Source organism: Pempheris klunzingeri, chromosome 6 (assembly GCF_042242105.1).
Source record: "Pempheris klunzingeri isolate RE-2024b chromosome 6, fPemKlu1.hap1, whole genome shotgun sequence".
Classification (NCBI taxonomy): domain Eukaryota; kingdom Metazoa; phylum Chordata; class Actinopteri; order Acropomatiformes; family Pempheridae; genus Pempheris; species Pempheris klunzingeri.
In genome coordinates, this window is record NC_092017.1 from 3,771,927 (window position 1) to 3,785,134 (window position 13,208).

The 13,208-nt window shown below is 43.8% G+C and overlaps 1 protein-coding gene across 1 annotated transcript in view; it reads right to left on the minus strand.

Moving 5' to 3' along the window:
* Nucleotides 1–13,208, minus strand: part of szt2 (SZT2 subunit of KICSTOR complex) — a 101,604-nt gene that overhangs the window by 21,720 nt on the left and 66,676 nt on the right. The window contains exons 58-65 of the mRNA XM_070831567.1: nucleotides 12,242–12,363; nucleotides 11,603–11,788; nucleotides 7,115–7,370; nucleotides 6,929–7,008; nucleotides 5,580–5,705; nucleotides 3,133–3,335; nucleotides 2,473–2,569; nucleotides 409–489 (exon numbers count right to left, since the gene is read on the minus strand). Of these exons, the coding sequence (XP_070687668.1) occupies nucleotides 409–489; nucleotides 2,473–2,569; nucleotides 3,133–3,335; nucleotides 5,580–5,705; nucleotides 6,929–7,008; nucleotides 7,115–7,370; nucleotides 11,603–11,788; nucleotides 12,242–12,363 (1,151 nt within the window). The remainder of the gene's footprint in view (nucleotides 1–408; nucleotides 490–2,472; nucleotides 2,570–3,132; nucleotides 3,336–5,579; nucleotides 5,706–6,928; nucleotides 7,009–7,114; nucleotides 7,371–11,602; nucleotides 11,789–12,241; nucleotides 12,364–13,208) is intronic.

Consider the following 13,208-nt stretch of genomic DNA (forward strand, 5'->3'; position numbering starts at 1 on the left):
AATTGCAGGGATACACTGGTTTACACTAGTTTCATGCAACAGGAACATCAACTAAAGAGATTTGAAACTTTCCTGAGGATTGTAATCCATCATGTTTTACCTCTTTATTTTATTATAAAGTAAATATATTATCATTTACAGTCAAATGGTGCAATACTTTAAGCATTTTTCAAACTACTGTCCATTTTGAGTCTGATCTTCATACTGCGCTGCTGCACACTGACACCAGTGTGTCTGGAGGCACTCGTATCTATGGTTTGCTCCAGGGAATAAATGGCATTACATTTACACAAATAATCAATTGTGCTAAACAATAAAAGGGACCAAATGATTTATAGCATTGTGATATTAACAAATACATTAGTGAAGCATAGTAATTCTGAGTACCCTACATGATCCTCGTCTCACCTGAAAAGCCAGTTCCATCAACACGATCCCCCCTGGCAGCGCCCTCTGGAGGTGATATGCTGTAGTGCCAGATGCTGATGTCTGCAAAGACCATTTACAAAACATCCTTGTGATCAGTTAGTCTGATATAAGTGTCTGAAGGCAGACACGGCTGGTTTTCAAGCCATGGTATTTTGTGCAATTACTTGATTTCTTTAAAGGGTAACCTTCGACCACTTTACTGAGGAGGGATGGGTTAGGATTAGGATTTTGTAGGTTAAATATACAAGTGTTCTGTCAAAGTTCTTCTTCTTCTTCTTCTTCTTGAACCCATCCTTCACCCCAACCAGCTGTCATCTGCAATACCTGACCCCAACTGGTTCTCTCTGCTACGCCTGTCTTTAACCTAAATTACACCCCAAGCCCAGCTGCAGAGGGCAACGCTACGGGAAAACACTATTCTAACGGGACACAACACTACTCAGCATTTTGCCCTGCTGTCCCTTCTATGGCTGTGCAGACAGACACAGAGAGCAGGAGACAGAAAGACTCTGCTCTGCTAATCTAAAGTACCAGTAAAAAAAATGTAGAACCAGTTCCAATTCAAAACGGGGTTTCGGGGGGGCATTCCTGATCGAAGCTGTAATCTGTGTGCCTGAGCTTCCCGCTCACTAATGTTAGCAGCAATGAAAAGGTTACCACTACCTGACAAAAATACATTGTGCTCCTTGAATGGCCTGCAGGGAACTGAGCACTGCAGTCTTTTTGCACTCTTTCTTACAAGCCCACTGACACTGACAGCAATACTGGAGACATAAATCCCGTTTTCTGGCAAAAATACAGAAAAATATAGGAAACTATATACAGTGAACAGCAATGTACCAGTTTCAATGCATACGGTCAAAGCTTGAAAAACTATAGCAAGTTTCCTCGCCCAGTTTTTGGCTTTGGCTCACCGCACTGCCTTCAGTCCATCCAATCTACGGCACCACAACTTGTGGCAGCACTTCAGTCAGAACGAGAGCCTGATGTTCCTGTGGAGGGGGCCAGCTATGCTTTACTGCTGTCATATTTGGTATTTGGTGTTGGCTTCCTGCTGCAGTATGGGTATTAGCCTCTAGATTATACATGTACTACCAGTGTCTAACATAACTGTTACATATATTCACATATTGAATGTGGTTCATGCATAGGTACCAAGAAGGGAATTAATGCAAATGAAATTAGAAAGTAGAACATTTCCCAGTGGTGCAAATCCCAGGAGTGCTGGTGTTGCAAAAGGTTGTGTATGCATGTGTGTGTGAGAGAGAGAGATACAGAACTAGGTTTGAATTGTGAATGACACCTGTAACAGCTGAAAATTTGAATTGTATTCACAGTTACAAAGGGTAGGGCTCCAACTACTACATCACTCCACCAATCACAACAGAGGAACAAACTGCTGAAGGTCTAATCAGCTAATCAGCATCAACTGTGTGTAACTGTATCTAGGCAGATGTGCTGATAACACAGAAAGCCTGCCACGGTCCAATCATTCACTGTGGGTTTTAAAAATCCCACATTTTTGTGTTTGATCAAAGGTGTCAGAGCCAACATGACATGAGAGTGAATGAGACAGCTGAAGGGACCTCTTGTTGCTTTGCTGCCATAGTTACAATGTGTGAATTACATTTCTGTACGTTTTGATGTCTAAATTATGTTTGTGAAAATTGTGGGAGTGAAAGCAAGAAGGAGATTGTTTACACCCACTCTAGCCCCATACACACTAATGGAAGAATCTAAACCTCCATTCAGATGAAACTGGTCATTGTTAATGGCGATTGCTCGAAAACGATGAGGTCAATCTCTGAGAAAAGTATAGCACACCAATCCTGATTGACCCCCCCCCCCCCCCCCCCACACACACACACACACACACACACACTAATAGACCATTACAGAGAATGAAGGGAAGAATGTTGCACTGTTTCTGGGGAACAACTCGATACATGGACTTTATTTTAATGAGACGATTGAAATGTATGGGGTCAGTGTGTGTGTGTGTGTGTGTTTGGAGAATCAGATTTCTGTGTAGTGAACACTAACCTTAGGGCTGTCCTCGCTCTTCTGCTTTACATAAGAGAAAGACATCCTCCCCTCTGAGGACATTGAGCTCAGCATGGCAGCACGAGCCCGGGCGATGCTGTAAGAGATGGAGAGGATGGAGGATGGGGTGATTTAGGGTCTGCTTAAACCAGAGAGGTCAGGGCCCAAGGGCTGATGAACCACCCACAGCCAGCCCATAATAATTCAGAGAGAGCTACACGGTCTGAGCCTAGAAAGTGACAGGCAGGCAGGACGGGCATCTGTCCTGCAGCTGCTCTGTCACCCCGGCCATGGGGCAGCAGTGCTGGGAGATCAGAGGTCAGACGAGGCACAGATGATAACTAATGGTGGAGAAGGAGAGGAGACTTTGGGCCAGAAGAGAGGCACTAAGGAAGTGATGACAAGAGGAAAAGCACTTTGTGATCCCGGCTGTTTGAAAAACTTTACACTTCAAAATGTGTGATATGTAAAACACACACGTAACATTTCATCTATGGTATGTACTGCTATTAAGCAGTGTGTGTCCTGCACATAAAACCCTGACAGTGTATTGCAGGATAGTGCCACATTAATTGGAGCCTATTTTGATGAAGAGAAAAGCCTCAAATCATGATAACACATACCAAGCACAAAAAATAAACCATTCTTGCACATACGGACCTGCGAGCTGGAGACTGCGGCCGGACCTGGACCAGAATGAAGCCCATGCTCTGCAGGTACTGAACGTACTGCTGGAGGAAGGTGCTAGAAATCTCAAGCAGCCAGGGTTCTTCCTTCAGTCGGCTGGGCAGCATGTCAGCTGAGTCACTGCTGTAGCTTCGGTCCCGACCTGATGCTGTTGAGTCGCTGGAGCGATGCCGTTTCTGGAAAACACGTGTCACAGTTTCAGACATTTACAGAACAGTGAACATCACTTAAAGCACAAAGGAAACTCTCTCGCTCAACCATGAAGACCTGATTTGGTGTCCCACTAAGGCTAGTAGCCATGAGGTTGTAATTTGTCCTCTCTGTGGTTCAAACGGGGGCAGCAGTTCTTACTTACTACTCCCCCCTGCAGCAAATCAAACTGATCATATAGCATGAATGGATGTGTTTTGATTGAGGAACTAACTAACAAACTAACCTGGGACCTTCCTCCTGCACACTCACACTGCCTCTCTGCCAAGAGAGAGAGCCAACAGCCTTTGTGTCTGCTTACCTTCAGTTAGGCACATTTACTTAGATTGGTTGTACGTTTTGACTTTGCCATGTTTTGATAAATGTTTTTAGTATACATGCGGTCCTTTTTAATGTTGTACACTGCCGACCTCTACGCTGCCAAGAACTTCTAAATCTTTCAACTAGCTGTCAATATGGTGATTTTGGTTGTAATTATTATTTTTTGATTATTAATCAGAATTCCAAATTGATAGTTTCTTATATCTTAATGAAACTGAATCTGTTAAATTGGCTGTCTTTTTCTTCTTTTTTTAAAGAAATGGTGTCCCGAGGTGCCAAATTGAACCAAAATGCCCCAGAAATGGTGCAACCCCAACATTAGTGTCTCTAAAAGGAAATGGACTAAACAATCACATCATGTGCAGGAGATTGAAACACAATCCTGAACCTTAGGTTGGACACAACTAATAAGACAAGGAAGAAGGGCTATCTGATGTATGAGCCTGAATAGACAAGACCTTAACTCCACTTTTCCCTCTGCTTGGCATCATTTCCATTCAAGGAATGACTATTTCCTCATGTAATGAATTAGGCACTGTGGAACTGATCAGTGGATCTGGACTATACTGCCTGGGTACACACTCAGACTGTGCTTCAAACTGAATTCTGTGGAGTTTAAACTCAGATATGTTGAATAGTGGCACATTTTGAGCTGAAACATCAGAGGAACTGAAGGTTTACCTAGAGTACAATAGTAATGGGGAAGTAAATGGTAATGGTAAATGACTGTACTTGTATAGAGCCTCTCTTTTTGACCACTCCCATTAACCCATTCACACACCATTCATAGACTGATGACAGGTACCACACACGGTGTTCTGCTCATCAGGGAACTAACCATTCACACACACTCACATCTTCATCTTGTATGTATGTTTTGCCCGAGGATACCTCAGCATGCGCACTGAAGGAGCCAGGAATCAAACCTCTGATTTGTGGATGACCCGCTCTACCACTGATCCGGCGAAAAACTCCAGACGTCAACTTACATTATACTACTTTTGTGAGATGCAGCAAAAGCTTTCATTAGAGGCAAAACCACAGCTCAGACAGCCCTCTCAAAAAAGATCTACAAGATCAAATTACAAAACAGATCACAGATCAGTTCTACCAATGACCCACGGGTTGTCATACAAATGAGACCTACAAAACTTCACAGTGATGAGATTTAGAATAGAATGGGTGTATGAGGCAAAGATACTATGAAGCAAGCAGAAAATACAATTGATAAAATGAGAGACCCTTTAATAAGTAGAATAACTACATTTAGAGAGCATTAAACCTCTACACACTCAACCAGGAAAAGACAGCAAGCAAATAATTGAATTGAAAGTCATTAAAACTTCCTTCTCTTGGAGAGGAACACAACAACAATCTAATTTCTGACATTTCAGTTGAGGAAATAGATAAAGCAGTTATTATCTATGTGCTCAGTTAAGCTTGCCAGTGCTCTGCTAACTGCTAACAGACTGCTGTGGCTCGCCCTCGTGTCTCTGCAGAGTCTTCGTTGGGCTGCGACCTCAAGCTCAGCGTGAAGGAGTCACTTTATCTCGCTAAGTGGACTGGCATGGTGATGTCATGGGGAATTTGGACCCCCTGCTATTTCATTTTAGGTTTATGTTTCAGGGACGATTTACACTGTTCAGCATCACTGTAAATGTCCCTTTGTCCACTGGCCAGATGTTTAATTAGCCATTAAAAATGATAAATATCAACTAAAAGACTGCACCAAGAGAGAAGAAGCTAAATGAGTGACTGTCTCAGCTTTTAATATAGTTTGTGTTGCTGGTGATTAGCAGGATGAGAAGAGCAGGTTAAAGTCTTCATAACTGAATCATTACGTCACCAATTCATCAGACAGCCTCCTTTGAGTCAGACGGCAAACATACCTTCACTGGAGGCTGAACGATCTGTTCCTCTTGGATCTGCTTGCGAAAGGTGGGGTCAAAGAGGAGAGGGGTGGCACAGTAATGGACCAGCCTGGACGACTGCTTCAGGGTCTCCAGATCGGTCCCCTGTTGAGACATTCATGCTTATTATCACTTACTAAGAGGTTAAGATAAGGATGAGATGGTGACAATGCAGAGGGCAAACTTTGTATTGAGGAATGAAGTCTACAGTGCTCAGTAATGTAGCTCATCAGTCACACCCAGCAGTGTTCATGGGCAGCTGGACATCAAGGATGGACACTAAACTTGATGCAGTGACAACCAGCTCCAAAGTTAACCATGAGTTAATTTAGTTCATTGACTGGCAGGAAAATTGGCCTAAAACTGTATGGGAATGGAGGCGGCTGTGGAGCCTGGTGGAGCCTGGTGGAGCCTGGATGTGCTCGAGTTAGAGTGCTCTGTGGGTGTCGGTTGAAATATCAGATTTGTAAATGTATTGCCACCATGTAACCTCTCTTGAGAGGTCACTGTGGCACACAGAAACTTTTTTAATTAGCCTGGATAGTCCCCACTATGAAACAAGGCAATACTAAGTGATTTCCCTGAGGAATGAACTGTAATTGTAGCTCCTCAAAGCCATAAAGTGGTGAGAGGCACCATTCCCCCTGGTTTTGTCAAGTCCCATTAGCTACATTTGATATTAAGGTACTTTCACAGTACAGGGGTTTAATACTCAATTCTGACTTACTTGTCAGATCCAATTTGCTATTCAATTGTTCACATTCTGTTTCTTAGTGTGTCCAATATCTTACAGCACTTTGAACTTGTCACATTTATCAAATAACCCCATGAGCAGAAGCACAATATCACACCACATTTCAATGCCTTTGATGTTCATGCATGAGCATAAACGCATCATTGAGCCTGCGCTTAGCAATCACATATGGTACAGTCATGTACAGTATGTACACAGGCTCGTACCTGGCTGAAGCTCTCAAATATGCAAACAGCTAAGTATGTGGTAACAGTATTTTGTTTTCCTTGTAATGAACACTTCCAGAGCAGCTGTCTCCTTCTGTCCCAATAAACAGAGATACGCTAAAGTGAAACAACAACTTCAAATTAGAATTGTATCAGGGTAAGAGCCACAAATCAGAAAATATAATATAGATATTTACATGATCTGATGTGATAAAGCTGCCATTAAAAACACTGCTCTGCACCTGAAGGAAATAAACAACAGGTCTTGTCCACTCTCCCCTGTGAACATATCCTTCAACTGCTGTTATCAAGGTACAAATACTGAAGTTTTATTTTGATCTCTCAGAACTATGCCTTGGATTACTTACTGAAATGGGCATGTTGGACTGAGCTGACCTCTGCTGCCAAGTCACAAACAGGTTCTCTATCTTCATCTGTTTCTCCAGTTCTGTGGGCACAAAGATAAAGCCATTAGCCCTCCTGTCCGGTGTGGGGCTTCATAGGCTCATAGGACAACATTTAGCATCATTCTGAGTATTAGTAGCAGTATTAACCTCTCCGCTCAGCAGCTTTGATCTCCAAGAGTTGGCTGCCATGTCGGGCCACCACATCGCCCTCAGTTAAGGGTCGGATGGTGCAGACATCCCTCAGAGCCTCATCAAAGGGAAGCAGCTCAGAGGGGAAATGGAGCGGAGCAAGACTTCGACCTGAGCTACCCAGCCTGCCCTGCTCTTTACTGGGCAAAGGAGGAACTGCACTACGCAGCAGTGCATCAGGCTCCATGGAGGGGCTTAGGAATGGGTTGGGATCCTGGAAAATAGGAAAGAAAGAAATCAGTGAAAAAAGGACATCAATTGTACAGTTTGTCTTTGTGGTCGTTTTCAGAATGCCTTAAATCACCAGAAGCACAGATGATGGGTGACAGGAGCATCCAGGAACGTTTTGAGGAATATCCAAGGAGAATTATATCAGTGACCAGGCCACCTTCATCCCACTGACAACTAGGAATTAGCTGAAATGCCATATGCATTCAACCTTGGGTGGCTAAAGCATTAATGTTATGGTCAGCTACACACCCCACACTGAGTCACTGTGGTGGCCTGTGGCAATGACCAAGGGCGGTCTCACTGAACATATGGTACGTGCTATATTCAGTGCACTGTATTTTCCTGTTGATGGGCATCACTATTATTTATTACTATCAATGTATACAGTGCATGTACGTATTTCCAGAGTAGTGTCCGTGTGACCTGGTTGCTGTTGAGAGGAACTTTTGGGCGAGTTTGCTCAGTGGAGCAGCTGAGCAGATGCCCCAGCGAGGCAGAGCTGGCTGCACCATGCCCACAGGCTGGTGGGTCAAACTGTGCACTGGTGCTCCCTCTGCTTCTCATCAGGACCATGACAGATGAAGCTCTGTTCAGGCAAATTTTCTGCTGCTCTGACTCTGCCTTCTGTCCGGACTCATTAGTAACGCAGTGATGAAGAGCAGGGCCATCGAAGGGAAAGGAAAAGTTTGGTTCTTTCTATTCTTTGAGCATGTTTAGTAACTGACTGCAGGGGGAATCTAAAGGGGCATTTGGTGTCTTTCTTTGCTGTAAAATGCTGCTCTCTACTGCAGTCTGTAGTCCGGCCAACACTGTGCCTGATGTCTTCCCGTTTTGTTTTTTTTATCCTGTTTTAATGTAATCTCAAGAACATTGCATGCTTTATATCAATATCACCATGGCCAGATTGACTTGTTAGAGGGGCTTGGAGCAAAAAGGAGCTGTATATTACTGTATGTTATTCCTCTGCTGAAAAACTAGCTGGATTACTTTTTCTTTGTGCTAATTCAACAGTGAGCATCATGTAATCACCCAGCTGCACACACATGAACCAACCACCGTCAACAGTCTGCATCCAACACCTACCACTTGGCCCTTATCACATTAGGTTATATTAGTTGACACTGTGTACGTTACTGGACAAATTCTCATTCAATCAACGGACAGGCCAACCTTGTTTAACACTCTTCCACAGTCACCGTGATGGGCTGGATGCACATCATATCAGCTGTCTTGCAGTACTTTGGGGCTAAGTCTAAGTACTACGTATTAATGGCTAAGTATTGATCTAATTGCATTTCTTAGTACTATGTTCAGTTTTCCCAATACCGCTTCAAGTTCCTGTAAGTTAAACACTGAAAAAGATTGCCTGCACTATGGTATTTCCTCATACAATTATGGTGAGGGGAAAAGAATCATACTATAGATTACATATCTTAAATGTGTCATTTAAAAGGATCATAATTACGCTTTATCTTGATTAAAGCAGCAGCGTGTCTCTGCCATCTGGTGTTAATGGCGTTTCCCTTTTCTTTCTCCCATTTCTTCCTGTGATAAGGAGCCTGCACCTTGGTAGCCTTAGAGCACAACAGTCTTCCGTCCATGTAACGTTTAGTCTCCTTACCCACATTTGCCCAACTTGTTCCAAGACAGCAACCTTTTAGTCAAAAACCAAATTCACGTCCATCTCTGACCATCTGTCAGAATCTAAATGCATATGCTCCCATGTTCCACACCACACTGGGCTCTCCAGCTTCTGAGCAGTGGCTGTGGAAATGAGTCTTTCTGCACCACTGTCTTCTTACTCACCAGTGGGACCAGTGAGTTTGATGCGACAGCTGATGCGAGGGTGGAGGAGAGCAGGAGTATGAGTGGGAAGGAATACGGGTTATTAAATCTGCTTAGCCAGCACTTTTGTGACTGACAGCCCACTCAGAAGAACTACCAACTGTTAAAACTTCCCCATTCAGACGTCTCTCTGTGAGAGCTGATCAGAAATAATCCTGGAGGATAAATGCAAACTGACAAGGACTAAATTGCATTGAGGTAGTTAAATGTTTCATTTTGAGAAACAAGGCTGCTGATGTGATCACGACAGCATAAGAAGGCAGGAAGGATGGAGAGGGAATAATCAAGAAGAATACAAATGCTTTGTCACCTGGCTGAGAAATGTCCTTTTGGTTTGTCAAGCTGAGACCATCAGTCACTTATTGATCTGCAGCTTCATTTTTAATACAGCAGCTTTGCTGAGATCCTCAAAACAGAACACACGTCTGGATAAAGCAGCGACGAGCTGAGACAGAGCGCAGGTGACAGGAATATGGGAGTGAATGTAGTGACAGCCACTGGCAGTCAACTTCAGTCCTGTGTGGAGAGGACTGCAGTGTGTGCGGGGCAGTGGGAGGGGATACTACTACCTACCAAGGGGAAGTGATAGCACTTTCAATATTAGCCTGACATTTGTAATGAGCTTACTAAACAGAGTGTTAACAGTCAGTGTGATGGAGGTCACTCATAGCGACTAACCCACAGATCAACAGATCAACTCTACAGAGTGGTTTCAGTTGCTTTGGTGTTAAGACCCCCGTCTCACAGCTCTCATCTCCAGCAGCAGCAGCATTTCACAGTGAAAAAGCTCTGATGAACTCACTGTTTATCTGCCAGCAGCACACAGACACAATCAGAGAGCAGCTAGAGAGCACGTTTCCATCAGGAGGAGGTGGAGACCAAACAGAGCTACAAGGAGACTTGGATTCATCAGGGGACGCAGGCGCCTGGGGGAGGACACCTCCAAATCAATGATCACGTTGCTCCGTATATGTACAAACAAGTTTGCTAATACGTTAGCTTTATTAAATGTGTATGACGACAATATGTCAGTTGTTTGTTGCACTGCCCCCAGGTGATCAAAACCACTTACTGCAGATTCAGAGAACAGATGCATTTTACACGTTTTGGTAGCTGAGTGTTTACAGCACACGCCACATGGCTGCACCCGTTTGGTTTCTTTGTCACATGTCAAAGCCATCTCCCAGCCCTTTCCCATTTGCCTCTCACTTTACAAAAATCTGTTCAACAGCATTTATAAAACACCATTTTTATTAAGCCAAAGATCCAAAACACGCCTGTCAAATGGTGACAAGTTGCAGGTCACATGTTACCAGAAGCATAGAGCAAAGGCAAAGTGAAGGAAAACAAAGGACATGTATAAGCATATATGAACTATTGTCATGTTTCTCAATATTACCATATTGCTAATTATTAGTCACATTCCTTATTGTCAGTGCTATAGTTGTTATTATTTTGGTTGCTGTTTGTTTTCTCTCTCTTTCTCTCTCCCCCTCTCTCTCCCACCCCACACAGCCCCCGACAGCTTCTCTCAGACATGATATGATGGTATGAGAAGAGAGAACACACAGAGCATTCTCCCTCCCTCACTGGCAGAGTAACAGGTACAGACATTAGCACTGGTGGAGCTCACCAGAGTCCCTACCCAGGATACAACAGCTGTATGACGCGTGCTCCCGGACACGCCACCTCCTGCGACTGTGCGAATCCAGTTGCTGCCCTGACAGGCTGATTCCACCTGAACTAGCAGACCATTTCAAGCAGAAGGCTGCAGAAGCTTTTTAGTGACAGCTTTGTCAATGTAGTGTGTCAGATGTTCCACTACTTTTCCAGACACACTGTGAGGAAACCTTTATTTTATCCTAAAACTGCTGCTAAGGCCTGTTTGTTGCATTTGATTCGTCTGGTGCCAGAACAAGAGGGAAATGACTGGCAAAGCTGGAAAACTCTAATCCTCGTGTATCAAAAACAGCTGGAGGCAGCGGCAGGACTACAACCACATCTGACTGGGTCGTTTATGTTAAACAGTCTTTATGCTTTGAGAGGAACAACACGGTGATGTTCCACAAGAACACACAGGAGCCAACACACACTCATCTGCCATCTGAGCATTCCCAGCATTACACCATGTCATGACTGGAATCATGGATAACCTACTGTCTACAGTACACAGTCACTGTAGTTTAGTTCCACAGGTTTAGAGTTGTAAATCTGTTGTAAATGAGAGCACTAACTCTCAGTGGACTGGACAAACAAGTGGTGTCCTCTGAAATTGTTGCAAACTGTTGCTGTGACAACCAGTTTTCACCATTTGTCCTCCTGTTCTGGCGGTGACCTGCTCCACATTAGGAACCATGTCAGCGTCTTTACCTGCTTGGAGTCCATTTCATGGATGGGTGCATCAGAGAAGCAGTAGTGATGGAAGAGGCCCATCTTCTGGTTGAGCAGGCAGTGAACAACATGAGCCCTCGCGTTCTGCCACTTCACAAGACGGACCAGCTCCCGGTTCAGAGAGGCGCCCAGGTCCACGGACCAGTTATAGCTGTACAGAGTCACCTGAAGCAAGGATGGTTAGCAGATGACGTGTGACAAGTCAGAAACACCCAGAAGATGCTTGCACTTAGAATTCAGGACAAGTTCCATCCGTTGTTTTTAAGCCTTTGTTTTAGTTACAAGTAATGCCCTGCTTCTCTTCAGGGACAGTTTTAGTGAAGCAATGCAGACTGTGAGGGCACTGTAAGCCTGAGCATTACATGTTGTTAACTGAATTAATTGCATTCTTGTTGTATTTGCACAAAATCATTGGTTAATTTCACATTTTATATCCTTATGAAGCAGGATTTACATACATTATTTATACACACACATATATCTTCCTGTTTAATAAGCTGTGCTGTTGATCTGCCCAGTGCTGTGCTAAGGTATGGTGGTCTGTCGGTCACCTCTGTCTTTTCCTCTGCTAGGCTGGAGGTATATTCACAATACAGAAGCTTCCATATGCCAAGTCACCTTTTTGTCCAGGATACTGATGAAGAGGAATCTCTGGCGGGGGGCCAGTCCTGCCCAGGCCTGGCTAGGGCTGAACCAATCACTCTGCTCCAGAGCCTCGAAGCGTTGGAAGCCCTTATGAGCTGTGCAGAGGAGAGAGAAACTCAGTGAGACAGAAAAGCAATATGAATAAAGGCAAGACAGCACAGCATGGTCCTTTAACACGGCCTCCCTATCATTCCTTCAAGTGTTCTCCTATCTGGACAGCACCATACATCCTCACTTCAAATCAGCTTCTTACATGCAACGCATTTTCATTTGTACATTTACTGGGCAGCTACTCAGTGAATTACCCAGGGTCCTCCCCCAGGTTTACCAGGTTTGGCTGAAAAATGGGTGAAAGCTTTACCCGTTAGAAGAAACAGTGGTCTGGAAATTCCAGCCTTTAGAAGGAGAAGAAAAATGTGCTGAACATGATCAGTGAAAGAGGAAACACGTGTTCGCTCTTAAGAGACAGACTTCAGATTTCAATGCATGTGTGGACACTATCTGAGCAGGTGGGAAATGATGGAGTGAATGTCATCAGAGAAGGTCATATCATATTTCAGCTCCCTCCCATTTATATTTGAATCATCTTGTCAGTGTCTTTTTTCTTTCATTGCATCCTTATTTGATCTATTTTATTTTCCTTTTCATTGGACTCTATTTTGTGTGTGTGACATGCTTTGGCTCTAACTTACCCATTAAAATAGTGAAATAAGATATAAACATGTCACCATGAGACGTGAAATGTTGAGTACTTGTACCGGACACGCTGGAACAAAATGTGCAGCCCACTGACGCTTGTTTTTCACCACATGTTTCATCCAATCTTAGTCTAACAGCTTAGATTACTGATATGTTATGAATGACATTATTAGCGGGACATTCTGACCCCTGAAGCTGACAGGGCGTTCTTCTGTGGTGTGCACAGTCTACCTCACTAATG